The sequence below is a fragment of the Gobius niger genome (assembly GCF_951799975.1).
Source record: "Gobius niger genome assembly, chromosome: 22".
Taxonomy (NCBI): Eukaryota; Metazoa; Chordata; class Actinopteri; order Gobiiformes; family Gobiidae; genus Gobius; species Gobius niger.
This window is the reverse complement of record NC_136873.1, coordinates 14,697,462-14,715,993: the sequence shown is the minus strand read 5'-3', so window position 1 is coordinate 14,715,993 and position 18,532 is coordinate 14,697,462. Positions and strand designations below refer to the sequence as shown.

The following is an 18,532-nucleotide window of genomic DNA, read 5'->3' as shown; positions in this document are numbered from 1 at the left end:
TTTTTGCCACAGAAAAAGTTGCATAATGCACCTTTTTAAAGGGGAAGTCATTTGTCAGATTATGTAATTTACCATGAGAAAGGAATAGGACTGTTCCTTTTCAACAGCTATATAATCTAAAGCGACTTCAAGTGCACACTTCGTGACTGTATTTTGGATTTGTTCATCTAGAAGAACATTTTCAGTTAAAAACAGTCTTTGTGGATGCTAAATGATTGTAGGTTCTGTGATCAAAACCTTCATAATCTTCCTATGAAGGTTCTGATTACAAATGAGTGCGTAAGAACGTAGGAATGACCCCATCATGTATTGTATTCTTGAATGTTGTGGTTTCCCATCATACTGACTAATCCACATAATTACATCTTGTAGAAGTGAAGTTTTTCATACTGTGTGTTCACCAAAAAACAGCCCACGTTCAATGGGTCCTACTGCTTCTAGAATTCTGTAGTGATGCATATTCGATGTGATTTATTGATTTGCAGGGATGGTCCAAGATCCCGTGCCACAACAAGATCTCGCAAGAGTAGATTAATATTGCAGATTTTTGTGTACCCAATCTCATATCTCGCCTTGTGGAATTTGTACCTCGGCCCACCCTTGAAGCTAAAGGCTAACAAATTAGCGTCACCATCTGAATTAATTTTTAAGAAGAACACTTTTATGAACTACACTAAAAGCAGTGCTATGTAGCTTGTTTACCTTAATAAATATCAGAAAACCCAACTTGCACGAAGAAGAAGCTAACGGGCAAAGCTAACTGCGGGCTAGCGACACTTTACCTTTATATACAGCCAAGTTTGAGTGAAAAATCTGATCTCCATTGTGTAATTGGATGTACAATATCCCTATCTCCCTTTGTGTTTTCTGTCAGCGTAGTATTTACTGTATTAGTATTACTGTATAAGTATTTGCTTATGGCCTCTAGGGGCATGAGTTGCTTAGTACTGCTTTTAAATCTTATTTTATTTTTATATATGCTAAAATGTGGACAGAAGGTAGCATTTGCCGTACACTGGCCAACAGGAAGTTAGCCAAAACCTTTTTGTGCATATAAACAATAAAGTACCTTCTGAAGTCTAACAGAATTATGGTGAATTGAGCCTAAAGTTAAAGAACTGTTCACTGAAATATACAAGTCTGTAAATGGTCTTTGATTATGGCTCATTATCATTCTGGAAATAAATGTGTTGATTGAATAGATTAAAGAAACTGCCCAGACATGACGTTCCTTAGTTACTGGGCAGTAGTTTTCCTGCGTCTCTTGCGTACTCTGTCCTCTGCCTTTGTCCGAGATCCACGATCCTTGTCCGGTCCAGCTCCAGCGGTGACGCTCTCTGCTCCTGTGTGTCGCAGCTGTCCATGCTCTTCACGGAGGAGTGCGACAAAGTGCGGGACCTCATGCACGTTCACTCCTTCAGCTACGACTTCCACCTGCGCCTGTGCCACCACTACCTGCTGGGCAGCCACATGACCCTGCGACAGGGCTACCAGCTCACGCACTTCCTGGACGACTTCATCTCCCACCACCCTGACATCCCCAAGTTTGGACACAACCACGTCTTCCAGGGTGAGATTCACTATGTCCTGTCTGCCGTAGCTCTATGGTGAACTGCAGTATCAGATCAGCTCTTGCCTCTGTCACATGTTGTGTCTGAGGCAAGATGTTTGGAGTGTGGTTCAGGGCCTTTTCTTGGAGAAGTTTGTATGACCTGTAGCTCAGGAGCTATAACTAATGCCCACAAACGTTGTCCAGGGCAGGCTTTGCTTCTTATAAGTGCTGTGACACTAATTGAAATTCCCTCCAGAGGTCGACATGAAGGCCAAAGTGACACAGTGATCCATAGGGTGTGTGTTTGTGTTCCCAGGAAGCTTCTCCATCTCCACAGGGATGATCACTGCCCACCAGCTCTACAACTACATCACTGACCACGCAGGCACCTACGGCATGAAGCCCCTCCGCATGTCCCGAGCAGCCACCCCCTCCGACAGCAAGAAAGCCCAGGGCGAGCTGCACGAGTACGCCCTGGTGTCGCTGCGGACCAGGTGGGTTCTAACCGCTCACGTGTTAGCAAAGTGTATTGTTAACACTGATTGGACAGACATTAGATTTGAGAGACTTGTCGGTTCCATGGCAGTAGCATGTTTCTGATCTCGTCTCCAGCTCGGGGTCGTACAAAGACCTGGAGGGGCTGCACCACCACGACGACTTTGACGTGTCCCTGGTGGTGTGCCACAACGCTGCCCCGTTTGAGGAGCAGTCCGACACAGAGAGACATCTGCTCAGGTCTGTAGTCTCCTTTTGCTTCTCCTTTATAAAGTATAGAAACATGTTTAGAGGCTTCTGTTTTCATTGAGTTTATCCAAAGACTTGAGGTGACAGTGTCTTTGCTGTGTAGGCTGCGGTTCTACGTGCTGATGACCAGTCAAAGAGAGCTGTTCCCTCGCCTCACTGCAGACATGCGCCGCTTTAAGAAGCTGCCTCCCATCCACAAGGACCTGGAGGGCGCTCGGCCCGCGGACCGAGCAGAGGGCCCTCAGGACGGCTGGGAGCAAGCTGACTGTGAGGCCGTCTCTGATGGAAACGAGTTCTACCCCTTGTCCCAGGAAAGCGGCCCGGAGCTGTCGGCCCTGTCCCCTCTGTTCCCTCTGCTGCAGAACGAAGCGTCCACAGCTCAGCGCCTGATCCAGAGCACTGTGGAGCAGGCCATGGAGCACTGCCGCAGGGACAACCTGTGGAGAAGGCTGTTCCACGGAGAGCATGTGACTCTGGACAAGCTCAAGCTGACCAAGCTGTCCTTCAGCGAGCTGGAGGAGCTGCTGGGAGCAGTGCAGAGCTGCTCTGTGGGGGACATCGACCCACAGCTGGTGAGAGTGCATAATCAAACTCAGACGCTGATGCTCCAGATCCTCCGGTAGCTCAAAGGAATAGGCCACCGTTTTAACATACTGAGATATGTTCTTACCTTAGCTTTGACGAGTTATTTAGCATTTAGCCTCTCCCCCTCTCCTCTATAGCTCCAAAACAGGTCAAAGAGGTCGAAATCCGCGCTGTAATCTTCACTGTACTGCGCAGTAATCTTCACTTTACTGTGCGGATGACAAATTACTCCTGGTATTATTACGCCTTACAATATAGTTCCCCCTTTTATCCACTTAGAAAATCCACATTGTTGAGCTTGGGTAGCTTCTATCTTGACCAGTTTTGGAGCTATAGAGGAGAGGGGGAGAGGCTAAATGCTAACGCTGTCTGCGCTGTGTTTACGTGACTGAAGGCACGGGTGAAGATCAGACAGGTCCTAAAGAACTCGTCAAAGCTAAGGTAAGAACATATCTCAGTATGTAAAAACGGTGGCCTATTCCTTTAAAGGAGTTTTCAGCTGAGCTAACATAACTGCACGAGGGTCAATTAGCCTTTAGCGAAATTAGCTACACAATCTACCAGAAGAACACTGGAGTGACCGGCATTGCTTTTCTTTAAAAAAAAGTACATTTTAAGTGACCCCCGATGTTCTTTTGATGCTTTTCAATGCAATGGCGAAAAAGTCACTAAACCAAACTAAAATGGCGGCATTCAGGATGGTAGAATAAAGGCATTTGAACCATTTCTACTTTTTTGAGTGGCCAAAACTCCAGGTGCTCACAGGTTTAATGCGCTTTTCCTTGTGTCCCAACGATGCAGCATTGAGTTTGACTGCCTCCTACTGGTTATTCAACATAGAACAGAACAGACCCGCTTTCTCATCCGTTTGTGGGTCTGACAGTTCAGATATGTCCTCTCAGCTCTCGGTGACGGTGGCTGGGCTTTAGTTTTGCCAACAGCAAGCCGCAAACGCTTTCAACTGCATCTTCCCCAGATGACACTGCTCTGATAAGATCAGCGCACGCTTCGCCTCCTCTGAAAGGGCCTGTTTTGCGCATTGTTTTTACAGGAACTGACCATATAGTTCTCATCTCTCTGTGTCTCTTTTGTGTTGGACAGGACTGCTTCCTGACCATGAGCCCGGCCTGGTACCAGTCTCTCATCAAAGTGCTGCTCAACCGCTTCCCTCACAGCTGCCGGCACTTCGACGACGGCGGCGTGCAGTACCTGGTGAGCCCCGATGTTCACACAAGAAGCTAACAGGCTAACGGGCAAAGCTAACTGCGGGCTAGCGCCACTTTAAACAGTATTTACAGCCAAGTTTGAGTGAAAAAAATGATCCCCATTGTGTAATTGGATGTGTAATATCTGTCTGTCCCTTCGCCTTTTCTGTCAGCGTAGGATTTACTCTCACGGACACTTAAAGAGTAAAAAAATCTCAACTTGCTACGACACCTGCAGTTGCGCTTTTGGCCTCTAGGGGCTAGAGTTGCTTAGTGCTGCTTTAACCTTTTACCCCCCGCCCAAACTGAGCACATTTTCTCCAGTTCAGCTTGACCCAAATCTAAAAGCTTCTCAACAGTGTAATGTCTCATTTGAAAAAAAGACCTACAAAAGTGATCGGAACTTTTGTCACGTTGCCACCCTGTTTTTGTCACTTTTTGAAGCATTTATGTTGTGTTTTCGTCTCTATTTTGTTCATTTATCATTGCTTTTTTTTAACTTGCTTTTTTGTCGTGTTTTTGCCATGTTTCTGCCACATATTTGATACATTTTTGTTTTTTCCGGCACGCTTTTGTTGCTCTTTTGTCTTGTTTTGGTCACTCATATTTTTGTTTGCGTTTTCATCCTCGTTTCTTGGCTATTTTGATGATTTTTTTTTAAGATTTTATATTTGAATAAGCCAAACGGGAGAAAATGGCTTTACCCAAATCTTAAAAACTTCTTACAGCCATACAGGCCAGTGCAACGCCTCATTTGAAAGCTAAGACCTACAAAACCTTTCCATTGTTACCGTGTCGCCACAACCTTTTTTGACATTTCTTTTCATCGCTTTTTTACCGCGTTTTTGTCACTTTGTCGTCACATTTCTGTCGCTCTTTTGTTGCGTTTTCATCGACATTTTGACACTTTTTTTCAAGAAGCTTTTCGATTTGGGCAAAGCCAAACTGGAGAGAATGTGCTTGGTTCAGGTGGGGCTTAAAACTTTTAACTTCTTAGTTGTGCAAAATGTTTACTTTTTATATCTTTTTTAGGGTATGTTCAAACTAAAGTAACATTTTCTCCAAGTATTTTTTTGCCCCTTCTTGGGTAAATATTTGGGCCACTACTATTTACTTCTACTTGAGTAAAATTACTTGAAAGTAACGTTACTCTTGAGTAAATATTTTGGCGTTGTAGGTAAATTATGGAATGATAAAAGATTGTGTCATTTTTTTTTACTGATAAATCTGACATGAGTCAAATCAATCTCAGATCCATCATATTAGATTGTGGAGATGTTAAGCTCAGGTCACTTCTGTTGTGCTGTTACAATGAAGAGTGACCTCTGACCCCTCTGTCTCCCTGCTCCAGGCCGTCCTCAACCAGAAGTTCACCGACTGCTTCGTGCTGGTCTTTCTGAACCCTCAGGCAGGGAAAACGGTGAGCGCCTCCTCCCTTTATTTATTCAACTCTCTGCTGTCCTGTTTGACGAGTATAAAAACATCCAATTGCTTTTGTTTCCATCAAATTTACAAACCTTGTCCAGTTGTCCAGTGTTGTATTGTTTTACAGTCTTGAGCACTGGACTAAGATGGACTGAAGCAGCACTGATGTCACTCTGACCACAGCACAGTCCACTAGCTTGGATGCTGAATCTAAACCCCCTTTTACATTCTGTTGGTTTCATGTTGTTTATGGCGTATCTGTATGATGCCATTTACAGTAACATCAATGTCTTTGCTCACAAAACACCATTGCTGCAGAAAAATATATTTACTGAAGAGTCACCGTCTCAAAGGCTGCATCTTTGGTGGCATGTGTGCTCCAGCAAAGGAGCCTGGGTCAGGAAGAAAAGTGTGTTTTACTCGACCAGAAAATAAGTCACTCACTCTAATTTATCATTGGATGTCTCTAGCTTTGATTATGCGCACTAGGGCTGGGCCATTTGAAAATAAATTAAATCTCAATTTTCTTTTTTCTTTTTTTTTTAACTCTGGACAATTTCAAATTGAATCGATTTTATTTTAAATAAACTTAAAAGGGTCTGCTGATCTTTCAAATGAACTGCTCACAGTCCAGCCCATTTGTACTGTATTTAGATTTCACATTTAAATTAGTTCTTTATGGTTTAAATATGCCTTAAAGCTTCTTATTATACGGCTCTTCACGAAGCTCCGTTGATTTGAATGGGATTTCCCAACCTTCTACCGGTCATTATTTTCTGATAAAGGACCTCTGAAAAAAATAATGACCGCTGCCAATGGTAACGGAGTTCGTGCTTTTATATCACTCGCGTCGGGGTCTGGTTCGCCCTGATAATGACCAGCGTTCTATACATTATCCCTTACATAATAAGCCATTCAGTTTTCAAAAGTGTTTTATTTTTATCGTCCTCATGCCTCCAGCTCTCCTGTGATTGACAGCCGTCTCCATGGAGACTCGGGGAAAGGGGCGGGGGTTAAACGTTGTGCTCTTCTCTTGAGCCGAGTCTACAGTGCAAATCTCAGTTCTAGTGTAAGTGTAACTACATGGCACAACATGTGCCTTGGTAAAGCGGAGTCGCTGGGTTCTCCTCTGGTGTGGAGCTCTGTGGAGCGGTCTGACAAGTTGCTAGATTAGCTGAACGGCACATGTAAGGAGGACATGGAGTGACTGACCTATTTTTTAAAAAGGGGGTATTCTGCTTTTTTCAATCACATAGCACCAGTCTATATCACACTACAATGATGACCAAACCTTCTGTTGGTCTGTAAATGCAGTAAATTAGAATAACTGCCTTGTATAAAATTGCTCTCTCAAAATGGCTGTAGTGAATGTCTTGAAATAGGCCTCTGTCTCTTTAAGAACCTCTGAGCCTTTCCGACACGCCCCCTCCACACGCTGTCTGTGGCATCAGGGGGGAGGGGGTTCTGCTGAGGGGCAGTGGTTGGTTACTCGGCTGGTGACGAAAGCTCGGAGGCGTCTCCAGGAGGTGGGGGCGTTCCTAGGAGGACTCAGGCAAACCTATCCCTAAAATGGCCGCCATCAGAGTTTTTACAGATTACTCAAAAATACGTGAATGTGCCAAAGCAACACTTCAGGCATGTTTTTAATGAGGGAATGACATAATAACATGATGTAAAGCTTGAAAAAGTCGATTTTGCATAACACCACCCATTTAATATAATAATAATCTAATTAATTTGATTTATCGCCCAGCCCTACTGCACACATTCACTGTAGCATTGTTTCAATAAGCTTCTGTGATGAAGATTTTTTAAAAGATTTATATCCATCCAGTGTATTGATGATGGGAGAGTGTGACCACTGCACAAAGCTGACTCACTCTTTCACAGTGTGTCATCTTGGAAGAAGAAATCCACTGATGAAATAACCTGGTCCTTCAGTTGTCAGCTGATCTCATCCTTTGGGCTCATAGTATCATTGAACCGTGGCCTGACCAAAAGCAGCTGCCCCGATCAGAACAGTTAGTCACATCCAGGTGGTGACTCTTTTCTATGTCACACGTGTTCATGAAGCGTTGTGGTCTCCGTGCAGAGCCTGAAGGTGGTGTTCCGGGAGCCTTTGCCGCCGACGCCCTCTTCAGGAAGCAGCCCCCCCGGTGCGCAGTCCTCCCCGGATAGCAGCCCCCCCTCCGGGAACAGCCCTCCTCCTCAGCTGGTGCACATGTACCACCACCTGGAGTCCATCATCAACACGGCCTGCTACAACCTGTGGACCGGTCTGCTGTAGACGCCATGGACCGATACTCCGGTCACCACTGGGCCTCCGCTCTTCTCTGGCTGCACTTTTACAAGCAGCTTTATGAAGCCACGACTGAAAAGCTATCTCCCAAAGCGCTGACACTTGGAATGTGCAGTTTCTTTTGAGTTGTAGGTATTTAATTATTGAGTTTTTGAAAGTCAGTGGAGATATGAAGGGCACTTGATGGTTGTGCAGCGACTAACAGTTTACCTTTCACACGGTCTGTCTGTATTATAGTCCGGGCCGGAACACGTGACATTTTTACCATTAGTTATTTATTTTGTGAGTACCTATTTATTTTAGGTGGCAGTTTTGCTTTTCATTGACAATTAACCTCTAAACATACAGAGGGACGTATCGTGAAAAGTGACAGTGGGCCCCATAAAATTCCCCATTTTGGGAACACAAACTGCACAATGATACTTGTTTTATGATAATCCGCCTCATATTTACGTCAAAAAATGGCGATGAGCGGAGACTGGCCTTTTGTTGACCCGCCCTGCTATCAAATACAAAGTTTGTGACCCGACTCTATGCGGTCAACAGGTAATATCCACGAGAAGAGGAATTCATTTCTATCGTCAAATCAAATCCTCATTAGATATTAACCTCTTAGCCCCCACCTGAACCATGCACATGTTCTCCAGTTTGGCTTTACCCAAACCTAAAAGCTTCTTGGTAAAAATTGCAACGGAAATGAGACGAAAACGAGGATGAAAATGCGACAAAAGAGCGACAGAACATTGATGAAAAAAGTGACAAAAATGTGTGACAAAAATGCAGCAAAAAAGCACCGGAAAAAGCGTGAGGAACAAGATCAGTTTAGATGAGTTTTGTAGGTCTTAGCTTTCAAATGAGATGTTACACTGGCCTATATTTATATTATATTATATTTGGGTAAAGCTGAACTGGAGAAAATGCAGTTAAGGCGAGAGTTAACAGGTTAAAGATATTTTACTCCTTATAACGTCTCATTATTGGCTCTTGCAGATTTGCATCTTGTTTTGTATTATTATTATTATTATTATTACGAAGGGGAAAAAACTGAAATGCAGCTGCCCCAAAAGGGCCGTTGCCCGGGCAACAGCACAAACGTGTGCACGTCACTGTAGAACAGTATCAGCACCAGGTAAAATCAACACTAGTATCGGCACTAAGATCGAAGGAGAGGCAGTAATTATACTTCTAATAGCAACAAGGGACTTACTTCATTATTTTGTGCCAAAACATGTCCACAGCAGCTCTGTATTGGACTGAACCATCCATAACAATGTGTCAAGAGAACTATCAAGCTCAGTTACACCATTTTGATTCACATTAAAGGTAATGTTTAAACTGATTGGGAACCTCCTCTCAGTCCTGCTGCTTTTATGTGTGAACTTCCAGAAGCCTAAACCTGCTGCTGTTCATTGTGCGCTGGGCTTTTGTCTGGGAGCTGACTGGTCCCAAGTGCCTCCATCTCTGTCCATTTCTGCAGAAGAAGTGCCTCTGTCTGTGTCAAGGAGCAGAGGAGTGTGAATGTGAACACTGGCTGCCTGCAGCCGTGCCTTGTATATTTCTGTACAAATAAAATAATAATAAATAAAGCTTAAGGATTTATATCCATGTGGTGCTCTCGTTTTATGTGATAATTAGTCACATCATTAATGGGCATAGACCAGTGTTTTTCAACCACTGAGATATTGTCTGGTGTGCCTTGGAAAATGATCCAATTTCACCAAACAAATTCATTATTTTCCGCAAATAATGTACCGTTTGAGTGTCTGTGCTGTCTAGAGTAGAGTAACCATGTAATAAATACTCCATATTAGGTCGCTAATTTCTTTAAAACAAGAGAATTAGTGATGCATGGATGTGGCGGTGACTGTGGCTTTGTGGCTAGTGAGACTATACGGTGTTCCTATTCAAGACACTTTGATGTGAACGACTGAATATAGGCTACAGGGTTACATTTTTTTTAATTTTCTGCCTGTGGTGTGCCTCGTGATTTTTTCAATGAAAAAAATGTGCCTTGGCTCAAAAAAGTTTGAAAAACACTGGCATAGACTGTATATATAATGGACGTCTCCTCGTCACTCCTCCCCGTTTACCATAATGACCACGATTGAGGGGGAATCATGGCGGATTTACAGACTCCCCTCCCCAGCTCTGACAAGGCATGTTCCTAAAAAGGACATAAGGGCGGGATCTTCACTGTAGACTCGGCCCTTGCGTGACGTGTAGTTCGCGCTGCTCCAATGCTAACAGTCCGGACCTCATTAAGTACGAGATTTCAAATTTGTTTCTTACAAAAACCAGCCTGGTTTCTTTAATTGTAACTAACCCAGCGTTATCACAGGAGTAATATCTAGCTCTAGATAGTTAAAAAAAAATGGGACCAGGCTTTAAAGTTGTTTTTCACATGTCTAAAGTCCAATGCTTTCCAATGGGAGACTAGCGGCCATGTGGAGGTACTACAGCAACGGCGCCCCTAGTGTTGTCAAAAAGCAGTGCAGCCCGCGGCCATTGTTTATGGGTAACGAAAACATGTTCCAGCCACTTCAAGTCGACTCTAGATTCTGAGGAAAACACAGATGAGTGGATTTCTTTCTTTGACATTTATTTAACCAAGAAAAAAGATTTCCACATTTCTGTCAGGGGAGTTCTGGCCTATTGTACATGTTTTAGCGCTTCGAAAACTACATTCAAAGTCCACACAGCCTCCTCACGGCCCGGGAATCCAACGGTCAGTCGTGCGCTCCACTTTGGGCCCAGTACTCCCGCAGCCAGCCCAGCCCGTCTGCAGTGCCCCCTACAGGACACAGCGCATCAGCACACTCTGACTCTCTGTGGCCCGAGGGGAAAGGCGTTGGCTCACCTGTCGGCCGGTACTCGCAGCCCACGAAGCCCCCGTAGTGATGGCGCTCCAGGACGCTCCACAGGTAGCTGTAGTTGAGCTCTCCGGGCGTGTCGGGCTCATTCCGCTCGGGAACCTGCGCGATCTGGACGTGGCCTGAGGGGGCGTGCAGGAAAATCATCAGGAACATCGAAACAAGTGGGTTTTCAACATGAGCTGCTTCTCCACATAGTCTGATATTAATCGAAAATACTGTAAATGCTCTAATATAGGCCTGGGCCTTTGTTTACTCAAGGGCATCTCGGACCAGGCCTTTATTGGAACCAGGCCACAATTAGAGACAGGCCTTTATTTCTATTTGAGCAAAACGGACGACCAGGAAAACGAAGAAAAACGAGATTTGTGTCCATTTGACACACCGACCTAAAATATTAGGTTCTTTTATTAATTAACATTTCAAACCCTCTCCCATTGACGCCTTTTATTTTGTCGGGACAACAGGAAGTGTTTCGTTGCTGTTAGCGGAGCTTTGACATCAATGTCACTGCAGGTTTCTGTTTCGTTTTTACCGCAGACCGGATTATTTGTTGTTTTCTTGTGTAAAGGCGAGTTTAGACGGAGCGTTTGTGTTTGTGATCGATCATGAGACTGACCCGAGAGAAGACGAGACGCTCGCGCTGATGGGAGGAGTTATTTTGAGGCGTGGGACTGACCTGCACATGGAGCAGCTGGACGTGCTTTGAAGACGCGATGGTGACTTTATTAAAACCCCGGAGGGTCACACAACATTTGTTTGCCCTGTTTCTACAAATAGTCACTGGAGGTTTGAAAAGTGGCTAAATCTGTGTCAAAGTTACGCTCGGATCAGCTCCTCCGCAGCGTCCCCATCGGCCCGGGTTCCCGTTTGTTTACTTCCTACACGAGTATGAGACAAATTCCTCACATGGGGAATATTTCTACCGCTATAGTTTCTAATAAAAGCCCCGGCCTGTTTTAGAGACCGGCTTTAATTTGCCTCCGCCAGCCGCGAACCCGGCCTCTGTCAGAGACCCGGCCTCTAATGGAATACAGGCCAGTATTAGAGAATTTACGGTAATTGTTGTATTTTGTAAGTTTCTGACAGTTTCTCAGTCAGGGGTTCCCCTACAGTGCCCCAGGCCCTGTATGATCGGATACGGACACATTGAAAAGCATCAGCTGAGATTGGTGGTTGGTGTCTCACCGATCAGAGGGAAGTAGTTGATGATGTTCTGCGTCAGGTTTCCGTCCATGATCTGCCAGTGGAACACGTCCTGGGACAGAGGGAGCACACGCACACTCAGATCTACAACACTATGTGGGGTTTACATTCACTCGTCTGAGAGAGAGAAACTCACCATCTGCAGCATCAGGTTTGGTTTTCCGACTCTCCTCAAGATGTCAGCGGCTGCAGCAGCGAGTCACACGGAAAGACAAGTTACTATTCAGGTTTTGACTGTGGGCTGAGGCAGAGTAATGTGTTCCACCTTTGTGAGGAGAGTCCAGGAAGTAGGAGGGGTCAGTGATCCGGGTGTTGATCGGCTCAATCAGACCCATAATGCCCCTCTGCCGGAAACAGAAAGCAGAAGAATAAACTGGGCTGAACTTAGGAGACTGTTTTAGACAAGGCTGTGGGAACCCAGGGTGCTGAGGGCGCTGCAACACCCCCTGATGGATAGTTTGTGAACTGCAGGCAATATCAACCCCTTAACTCCCACCTGAACCAGTCCAAAAGCTTCAGGAAAAAAGGTGTGAAAATAGCAACAAAACTGAGATGAAAACAAGGATGAAAATGTGAAAAAAGTGAGAAAACAATGACGAAAAAGTGACAAAAAATGGACAAAAAAGTGAGAAAAAATGGACGAAAAAGTGAGAAAAAATGGACGAAAAAGTGATACGAATTTGACAAAAAATGCGAATAATTTGACGAAAAAGTGACAAAAAAAGTCACGAAAATTTGACAAAAATGAGACGACTGCCCAACAAAAAAGTGATGAAAAAAAAATCTGACGTGAGGAAAAAGATCAATTTAGTTTTGTAGGTCTTTCAAATGAGGCGTTACACTGGCCTACAGGATTTGGGTAAAGCTGAACTGGAGAAAATGCTCTATTAACCCCTTAATTCCCACCTGAACCGAGCACATTTTCTCCAGCTTTACCCCAGTCCAAAAGCTTCTGGGAAAAAGGTGTGAAAATAGCAACAAAACTGAGACGAAAACAAGGATGAAAATGTGAAAAAAGTGAGAAAATATTGACGAAAAAGTGACACAAAATTCACAAAAAAGTGAGGAAAAATTTGATGAAAAACGGAGAAAAAATGGACGAAAATTTGACCCAAAATGAGAAAAAATCTACGAAAAAGTGACAAAAAATTTAAAAAAATTTACAAAAATGGACAAAAATTTGACAAAAAATTGAGAAAAAATGGAAAAAAAAAGTGAGAAAAATTTGAGGAAAAAATTGACGAAAATTTGACAAAAATGAGACGACTGCCCAACAAAAAAGTGATGAAAAAAAATCTGACGTGAGGAAAAAGATCCATTTAGTTTTGTAGGTCTTTCAAATGAGGCGTTACACTGGCCTACAGGATTTGGGTAAAGCTGAACAGGAGAAAATGCTCTCGGTTCAGGCGGGAGTTAAGAGGTTAATAAATAGGATTTATGCACAGAAGAAGTATTTTGGGGGTAAATTTTGTCCCTCAGCGCCCCCTAACTAAAATATCTTCTCACGGCTCTGATTTTAGACTTTTTTTTTCACACGGTTTAGTCCTGATTTGGTCTTGATGTAGGTGGTGGAACTTGGTCAAAAGAGATGCAGGTTTTTTTTTTAAAATGATTTCCCTATATTGAGTTTATACAGAGGCGCGTGCTGAACCTTGGACAGCAGATCTGCAGCATACTCCAGGTTCTGGATGAAGACGCTCTCCATTTCCTTTGCCCTCTCTGCTCTGGTGGAGCCCTGAGGAACACGTCCAGCCATCAGGTGGATCCTAAGGACGAGAGTCAGAGACACCCGCATCTGTCATACAGCTGTGCACACTCACACCTCTCACAGAGCCTGACCTTTTACACCGCAGAGCCTGTGCGTACTCGATGGCTCGGTCCAGCCCGTGTCTGAACTCCTGCTCTCTCCCCGGGACCGCCCCCAGACCCAGGTCTCCGCCGCGGATGTTCCCTGAAACGCACGCCGTGAGAGAGTGCTGCGCGGCGGTCATGTGAGCGGATGAGCCGCGGCTCACCTGGGGGGGTGTTGATGAGCACCAGCTCCACTCCCGTGGCCTCCCGGGCGGCCTTCAGCTCCTCCAGGTCCTCTTCATACGGCCACGCCGCCTCCACGGCTCGGAAGCCCGCTGCGGCCGCGGCGTGGATCCTCTGGCTGAGTTTGGGGAGCTCCGTAAACAGCCAGGTCAGGTTGGCACAAAACCGCAGTCCAGGCATGGTGGTGGCGTGTGCGAGCCGGGGTCAGCGACCCTCCGTGCAGCTGCTGTGGTGCGGGGACAGAGGGGACAGAGAGGACAGAGAGGACAGTGAGGACCGAGAAGACTTCCGGAGTGCAGAAACTTTACTGACGTTCAAAATCACGCATGGACCAGTGTCTGATAAACTTAGGAGAAAGTGCTTCCTACATTTATATTCAGTCACGTGATTACGTCACGTCTGAGCGTCACAGACACCTCCACTGGCTCAGCTCGGCCACCAGGGGGCCTCCGAGAGGAAATAACTATTTTTTTTATTTTTTTTATTTTTTTATTGAAAAGTATATGAGAATACAGAGTATGCCAGGGGGTAACAGAATTGTACAATACAGTTATTCAGTTACAAATATATTATATTTTGAGCAAATACTGATTTTTTTTAGAGCCTTTTTGTTATCAGAACCTTCCAAGATCTTGATATATGAGAGAGTATCACTAAAAAAATGTGCAAAGTTGGGTTTCTGCTTAGAGTATTTACAATTGTGAATATAAAATTTGGACAAAAGGATAAGTAAATTAATAACAATATCTTCATTCTTTTGCTTTCTGAAGAAACAAAAAATGACTTTTTCCCATTTCAATGTAAAGTCCTAATGTCCAAAAAAAACGTTGTATTGTCTCTGGATGATCTCCACAAAAAGAGCAGTTCACGTCAATGTCCCTTTTGAATTTAGTCATAAAAGAATTAACTGGATAATATTTGTGGATGATTTTGTACGAAACCTCTTTTACTTTATTTGTTATCAGAAATTTGTTGGGAAGTTTCCATATATTTTTCCATGATACAACATGGGGAGTAGATACAAGCTCTTTCTGGAATAAAGCACGAATATGCAAATGACTATTCTACTCTTTTAAACTGTTGTACACGGACTGTCACACAGGGAAACAGACATTTTTATTCATTTCCAGGCACTGAGTTGATGCTGTTTCACATTAATCTTCACATTAAACTCCTTACACCTGCTGGAAGTGCGCTCGTCCCAGCCGTACAGTTTCAAACAAGTACAAGTTCATCATAATAATCATTAAAAATGAATAAATGAATGAATGGTGAGTCACAATGTCTTTATTTTCCATTGGATTATTTATTCTTGATCTTCAGGGCAGGTCTGTCTCACGTTGGCTTCTGGTCAATTGCATAACTACACACATATCAACAAAGCTTTCATCTGCAAATCTACTTTGTGTCTTTTGTGTTTGGGTGACTCTTCAAAATGACTGTCAGTGATGGAAATGATAAATTACTGAGAAATCTGCTCACAAAATCATCAGGATAGATTTGTTTAATACAGTATGAACTTACGTGTTCACAGTGAGTCAGTTCAGGACATTTATCTTGTGTTTTTGTCCGTGACAGGAAAAAATATATTCAATAATAATGAGATATGTTCTTACCTGAGCTTAGACGAGTTGATCCGTACCTGTCTGGTCTTTGTGTGTGCCTGTGGAAGAGCTTGGTCGCTCCTAACTTCACCTTGTTTGGAGCCATAGGAATAGGCTGGGAGAGGCAAAATGCTAACAGCATCTTTGGCCGTTTTGCGTGACTGAGGGCACACACAAAGACCAGACAGGTACGCATCAACTCGTCTAAGCTCAGGTAAGAACATATCTCAGTATGGAGTACTTCGGCGTCCGCACAGTAAAGTGAATACAAGCACTCCTAGTATTATTACGCCTTACAATATAGTTCCATTTTTTATCCGCCTAGAAAATCCACATTGTTCAGGATTCAGGAAATGACTCGTGGGTTTGAAGCGCGATTCAAAACAAAAGCAACAGTGACATTTTGTGTATTTGGGTTGGACATAAACAAAGTAACACAAGCATATTTTCCATCACAACTCTATAAATTCGCAAATTTAATCTGTCAGCCCCACCATTTATTGTAAGCACTAAAGGGACCTGGGACTAAAGGGATCTTTTCAAACTTGCTTTTAATACTTAGAGCACACTGAATTGTGTCCAGGTTGTTGTTTTTAATTGTTTTTATCTTTCTGTGAAGCACTTTGGTCCTCCTGGTGTTGTTGTAAAGTACTATATACATAAACTTTTACTGATTGATTGATACATGTCTTGTCCACATGATGGCGTATAGTGGAGCAAATAAAGCACCTTGATGCTTCCAACCATGTGTGATGCAATTGGCTGTGAGGCTTCAGTGCTTCATGGGGCTTCATCTTGCCATCACTACTTTCTTGCAAACTCAGCCTTAAACAAAAAAAATCATGCGAGTTTGATCAACATGGTGCAGCCCTGGAAAAAAAAAACTGTAAATGCCTGTAATGTCAAAGAACATGTCTGCAGTATGGTCCTTTGTTTTAGTTGATTTGGCAAACATTGTGAGAGGGTTAAACCATCAAAATCTTTTCAGCTCGGAAGGATAAAGTTCCGGGGTAAATGCTTGCGTGTGCACAGAGGCGCGTGTGTGTGTGTGCTTTATATAAGTCTAATATTAGCCGCGCGGCAGCACTCGGCCCTCGGAGCCGGTGTCCTGGGGCCCACCATCTGCCTCAGTACAACGGGACATGGGCCACGCTTCACCATCACAGTCGCACAACTGCGGATTCTCACATTGCAGCGATGCCCGTGTTCTAGGAAACCCCGAGCCTGTTGTGGTTTGGGACAAGATGCCCTCAAATCTAAACGGAACGTAATTCGAAATCAGATTCATTTGAGGTTGATTTATTCCTTTTGTGGTTTCTGGTTTATTTAAAGTGATAGTCTGGAAGCTTAAATGTATTACAAATTTTATAAAATGTGCAAAATTGATCACCTGGTCTTGCTTTTGGATGTTAAGGAGGGGGCTGAGCACACAGCCTTGGGGAGCTCCCGTGTTCAGGGTGATGGTTCTGGAGGACTTGCCGCCGACACGTACAGCCTGTGGCCCCCCCGTCAGCCGGTTGCACAGTGATGTGATGATCCCCAGGTGGAGCAGTTTGTGTATGAGCTGCTGTGGGATTATAGTGTTGAATCAGCACACGATTGCATTATAGTCTGTTTTTGAGCTCACAAATACAAAAATAAATAAATAAATAACTACAAACTATGAATCCTCTCTAAGGATGTGTGGGTGACTGTTTCCCACAAGACGTAGTAACAGACAATGACAATTTAAGGCGAGACACTGCGGGTGAATAGGGGAAAAAATGTAAATTTACAGATATCAATTTGAAACTTTTGCTGTAGATCACTGGCACAAATATGAGAAAAAAATACATTGCAAGTTTTTCTGTCATTTTATCTTTTCATATAAGAACAAGGTGTTTTACGCCAGTCTGTTCCTTTTTCCTTTCCTTAATGAAGTGTACCTGCTGCTACTGTGTCTGCAGTGAACTGATTTTATAATGAACTGATTTTATTATGTACATTGCTGGGCAAATATATTAGAATAGAATTAGAGTACAGCTTCGAAACATCACAGAGCTGAGTGTTTTTAAATCACAGTTGAAGACACATCTTTTCAGAAAAGCTTTCGAAACATAGCCACCGACTCGACTGCTGTTTTTATGTGTTTTTGTATTTATTGTTGTCTATTGTGATTCTTGTTTTTATCCTGGAAAGCGCTCTGGGCACCTTCTGGTTGTTGTTGGGCGCTATACAAATAAAATTTGATTGATTGATTGATTGAGCAAGCCAAAGGCAAATTTCTGCCATCATTGTGCATGGTAGACAATGAAGTTTTTTCTATTCTATTCTAGAAATGCCCCAAATTTCCCATCTTTTTGGCGACGAAATCTGAATAATGGATAGAGCTACATTCAAATTTATTGTTTCATTTTATTGATAAATGAGTTACCAAGACTTTTTCAGAGGGGATTTAGGATTTCTTGTTTAGTTTTAAAATAAGCTGTTTTTTAGTGGAAAAAATTTTAAAAAATGTAATTTTCGCCTTATTTTTTTTTTACATCAAAATCACTTTATTTATCCGTTAGGAACTTCATTTGCAGGAGAAGTGCCTGTACGGGCCCGATAAAAACAATACATCCACAGACATTCAACAACATACAGCAATAATAAATACATTAAAAAACAATATAGTGGGCCTTTGATAGACCAAGATCCACACAGTCATTTATTCACATTCAAACTCAATAAATGGGGCTTAGGGATTAAATAATAAAAAATCCCTCTGAAAAAAATCTTCCAAATATTGTTCAGTCCAAGGCTGGAAAATGTGAAGTCTTTAGGTCCGACTGACGTGGACATAGTGTCGCCACAATGACAGAAAAATGTGTTTTGAGAAAAAGGCCCTTGAAATTGCATTCTCCCATATAAGTCTATGGGGGAACATTGAATCAGCGCAATATTTAAACATGTTATTGTGAAGATTAGGCATGTTTTCTGTTTCCGGGTGAAAGCTTGTATGTTCAGAGACCAATTTGGCCCAAAAC

At 43.3% G+C, this 18,532-nt stretch overlaps 2 protein-coding genes across 2 annotated transcripts in view; one reads left to right on the top strand and one right to left on the bottom strand.

Moving 5' to 3' along the window:
- The window catches only part of szt2 (SZT2 subunit of KICSTOR complex), a 210,123-nt gene that overhangs the window by 64,417 nt on the left and 127,174 nt on the right, over positions 1-18,532 (top strand). Inside the window, 7 exon segments of the mRNA XM_079580893.1 lie at positions 1,357-1,570; positions 1,869-2,046; positions 2,165-2,287; positions 2,400-2,868; positions 3,983-4,093; positions 5,438-5,506; positions 7,604-7,967. Coding sequence (XP_079437019.1) covers positions 1,357-1,570; positions 1,869-2,046; positions 2,165-2,287; positions 2,400-2,868; positions 3,983-4,093; positions 5,438-5,506; positions 7,604-7,798 — 1,359 coding nt within the window. The 3' untranslated portion in view covers positions 7,799-7,967.
- Positions 10,418-14,160, bottom strand: hyi (hydroxypyruvate isomerase). Its single transcript, XM_079581349.1, has 8 exons — positions 13,902-14,160; positions 13,726-13,837; positions 13,538-13,652; positions 12,152-12,230; positions 12,023-12,072; positions 11,869-11,938; positions 10,668-10,802; positions 10,418-10,601 (listed from the first exon to the last, which is right to left on the bottom strand). The coding sequence occupies exons 1-8, from the start codon at positions 14,098-14,100 to the stop codon at positions 10,537-10,539; spliced, it is 825 nt and encodes a 274-aa protein (XP_079437475.1). The 5' UTR covers positions 14,101-14,160; the 3' UTR covers positions 10,418-10,536.

Bases quoted from the DNA above. Each gene is read 5' to 3' on its own strand.
- hyi (XM_079581349.1), bottom strand. From the start codon at position 14,100: ATGCCTGGACTGCGGTTTTGTGCCAACCTGACCTGGCTGTTTACGGAG. The intron at 12,231-13,537 runs GTTCAGCACGCG...TGTTTCCGGCAG, and splicing joins CTGCAGATCTGCTGTCCAAG to AGGGGCATTATGGGTCTGAT. The intron at 10,602-10,667 runs GTGAGCCAACGC...TGTGTCCTGTAG, and splicing joins CTGCGAGTACCGGCCGACAG to GGGGCACTGCAGACGGGCTG.